The sequence below is a fragment of the Mustelus asterias genome, chromosome 10, assembly GCF_964213995.1.
Source record: "Mustelus asterias chromosome 10, sMusAst1.hap1.1, whole genome shotgun sequence".
Lineage (NCBI taxonomy): Eukaryota > Metazoa > Chordata > Chondrichthyes > Carcharhiniformes > Triakidae > Mustelus > Mustelus asterias.
In genome coordinates, this window is record NC_135810.1 from 85366694 (window position 1) to 85370811 (window position 4118).

At 41.5% G+C, this 4118-nt stretch overlaps 1 protein-coding gene across 1 annotated transcript; it reads right to left on the bottom strand.

The window, feature by feature from the left end:
• Positions 1-603: 603 nt before the first annotated feature.
• gja3 (gap junction protein, alpha 3) lies at positions 604-1782 on the bottom strand. The gene has a single exon (XM_078222104.1). The coding sequence runs from the start codon at positions 1780-1782 to the stop codon at positions 604-606; it is 1179 nt and encodes a 392-aa protein (XP_078078230.1).
• Between the last annotated feature and the right edge of the window lie 2336 nt (positions 1783-4118).

Consider the following 4118-nt stretch of genomic DNA (forward strand, 5'->3'; position numbering starts at 1 on the left):
GTTCAGTTTTAGAGACTTTACCTACTGTATTAGTTCAAAGAGAACAAATTACAATCACAGAGTGCATATTTCTAACTTGAATAAGACATTTAAGGAGCTGTGTTTCTCGAGCTTACTGTAGACATCTTACCTTGCCATGAAATAGTGATTAACATATTAAAAAGTACAGTTCTTAAGTCAACATGTAGTAAGTGGGTTCGGTAAAATGAGCTCTTAGAGGTGCAATTAATGATCATGAATCAATTAAAAGTATAACTACCTGTGAATCAGGCTTGATTCTAACATGATGCGAAATCGAGGGCGTTTTCATGTTGCCATTTTTGACGGTCGACCCAATTAAGTTTTCTGTAGGTTTACGTTGATTAAAAATGATAAAATAGGCGCATGTATGAATGTTAAGGCTAACGGGGGGTATGTAAATCCATTTTAACAAAACCATCTCTGTGAAAGCCACTAAGAATACAACTCCCAGAGCGCATTGCAATGACATGCTTCCCAGCATGTATGCTTCTCCCACCCACCCGAGTGGATATTAAAACTTTGTACTGATTTAAGAGAGGGCGAAAGGGGATGGGGGAGGGTGTTGTATATAGGAAGCGGGCGCTAAACCGCTAGATCGTCCGACCTAGCCCTGCCACTGCTCGCTCTGCTGGCCCTGCTCAGGGGTCGCGTGTCGGTGGCGGGCGGCTCGTGCATCTCCACCGTTGTGGTCAGGTGACCGTTGCCGCGCGGCGCCCCGCCCGCTGGCGCGCTGTCCTGATTGGCCGGCGCCGGGAGCGCGGGCTCCTGGCGGCCGTTGGCGGCGCTCGCGCTGAGCTGGCGGGTGTGCTCGGCGGCCATGTTGGCCCAGTTCTGCTCGCTTGCCAGCTTGTTGTTGTACACCCCGTAGGGCGACCTGTCCTCGGGCAGCGGCGCCATTTTGAACTCGGTCGGCGGGGCCCCAGGATAAGGGTGTGGGGCCTCGGCCGTGTCAGGGAAGTAGGGGTAGCTGAAGGTGCTCGGGACAGTCCGTGCGACTGGAGTCAGGGGCTCTGGCTTCGGCTCCAGGTCCGAGTGCTGTCGGTTGGTCACTCCCTGACGCAGCTTCTTCCAGCCGAGGTGATAGATTTCCATCAGGTTCAAGAAAAGGGACACGCAAGCCACCACAAGCATAAATAGGATAAAGATAGTCTTCTCTGTTGGCCGTGATATGAAGCAGTCCACGGTGTTGGGACATGGCCATCTATCGCACCTATACAGAGGTCTAAGCTCAAAGCCATACAAGATATACTGACCTACAATAAATCCAATTTCAAACATCGCTTTGAAAATAATATTGAAAACGTAGGTGCGAAGCAGGGCCCCTTGAATTCGGATTTTACCATGGTCATCCCTAAAAGGAAGTTTCTCCTTTTTGCCGTTTTTAAGCAGCAGTTCTTTGTCCGCCTGACTCTGGGCTTTCCGAATATCCTCTTCCCTCTCTTTCCTCTTATCTTCCATCCGCACAATGTGCAGTACGTGGCCCAGGTATATCAAGGTGGGCGTCGACACAAAGATGATCTGGAGCACCCAGAATCGGATATGGGAGATGGGAAATGCCTTGTCGTAGCAGACGTTCTCGCAACCAGGCTGCTGGGTGTTGCAGGTGAAATCGGACTGTTCATCTCCCCACACCTCCTCAGCCGCAGCCCCCAGCACTAGGATCCGGAAGATGAAGAGCACAGTCAACCAGACCTTGCCCACCACTGTCGAGTGTTCCTGTGCATTCTCCAAAAGCCTTCCCAGAAAACTCCAGTCACCCATTGTTTCAAGTCTCTACCCTGGAAAAGCAATCCATATAGACAAAGAGCCATTAGATATTGGAGAATGGAAAGACCAAAACCTCAATGGAAATGAATATCTGGAGTAGTGGCTTTCAAAATGCACCAACGCTCGTTATCTAGTTTCCTTGCATTCATTAAAACGCCAAGAGTGGAATATTGTTGATTTGATCATGGATTGTATTATAAATGTGACGATCTAAAGTATTCCATTCTACAAATAAAAAATGACTAGGGGATTTTCACAGCAACTCCATTGCATTGTTAATGTGACACTAATAAATAAACTTCAAGCATATTTTTGTCAATTAAATGGCGCTAATCCGTCATCGGAATTCGCACATCCTTTACACAAGTTTTATGGCACATAATTTGCTCATCTATTAAAGAAAAATGCATATTACTATTTTTAATATCCGCGAATATTAGGGGTGGCCAATCTTGTAACTAATTTATTTTGTCAATAAATATCAGTAGCAGTTTGACTGCCTTACAATTTGAAACTAAATTTTTGCATCTGACCACCATTTCCAGATTTACAAAGTTCAGTGAGAAGACTGCCGTACTTCGGCGACAGCTCAAAAACCACACCTATTATTAAATGGAAAATGTAGGAATTGGATATACATACATATTACCAACAACTATAACCGTATTTTCAAAAGGACCTACCAAACAATGATTTTATGACTTTCATGCGCTGAAGGATTGTGACAAGTATTTCAAACGTATGTTTTTTTTTAAATTGTAAAATACAGAAATTTAATGAAATCTTATCACTGGAGGGGTGAGTAAAGAAAAGAAACATTGAACCAATAAAATTAGCTAAAATGACAAGTCACATTGCTTGCTCCAGTACGGATAGACGTTGCTCTTCATTGTGTTTCCGTTGTCTAAACGATGAGCAGGATTACATTCGCCTAAAAATCCTGCCAGTTAATTGTATATATACCAAAGTCGTAATTATATCTGTCATACCCTTTCGCTTAATAAAGGGCAGGGCAATAAACACGTAGCAGAGGAATGCTTCTCGTGTTATGCAATACTTACCTGAGGAATTCAATAGCTTGAATGAAAGGTAAAATGAGTGGAACGATTGATTTTGGTGCCTTCATTTCTTCCGTCTTTTATTCTAAATTTTGTAATATCGTAAGTAATTGACATATTTGCTTTAGACTGATGCGCCTGTCCTGTAAATTATAATAGGACAACTAATAAAATAAGTTAAGGCACTTAATAACTTCAGTGAAATATTAAAACATGTGCCAATTACTGATCTTGACACTACTCACCATGACGATACCATCAGTTTCCAGTCTTGATCAATATAGGTGTTTACAGAACAATTAACTTATTTTTATTTTGTATTAACTGATAAATCATCGATCAGAGTTTACGCCAGTACCCATTAGATGTACTTTAATTTTACTCGACAGCTCTATCGCAAAATAACGAGCATGTCCAGTATGCTTCATTAATTTATTCCAATATGGCCTAGTTATCACGAAATTTAATCTCACTTTCCGCCAATTAATTTAAATCAAACACCGACACATTTCCTATTATTTCAAGTTTGAATATGCCTCAGTTAGTGACAGCCAATATTCTAACACAATGAACTTTTTCCACATCTTGTTAGAATGTGACAGCTAATGCAATTGGTTATTTGAACACATTGATATATACATTGCTTTATTTACCAATGTTATACCCACTTCATGTAATTTCTGAAGCCTCTGCCTTTTGCTTTATATTAATATTATTATGGTCTGATTTCTTGTTTCCGTTGCTCCTTACTTATTGCATTTTAGGAATGTTATTTCCACTCATTTAATTTCAGAAGCGGCCTAGACACTTCAGTATTATGAGTTAATGGATTTAGTTACAGAGAACACCAGTGTGTATCTAAAAGAGCAACAGATAACGGTCAATTAACTGTTGATGAATTTAAAAACACCAAAAAGACATAGTTTCAGACTCCTTTATTTGTCGAAGGCATGCATATAAAATAGTTCTTTATTTTGCGTGCCACATTACGTGCCAAATGGCCATTAAAACAAAAGGAATGGCGCTGCAAGCGTAACCTTGCCAGATTGAATTCGGCCAGCACCACATATTAAATTCAAGTGGACAAAATGGGCACTGGTGATTCAGACTGACAGAATATTGAATTATCGATTATGAAAAATGACACATGGAAATGCAACCGTGTCAATATAAAAGCAAATTACTGCGGATGCTGGAATCTGAAACAAAAACAGAAAATGCTGGGAAGTCTCAGCAGGTTTGACAGCATCTGTGGAGAGAGAAGACAGCCAA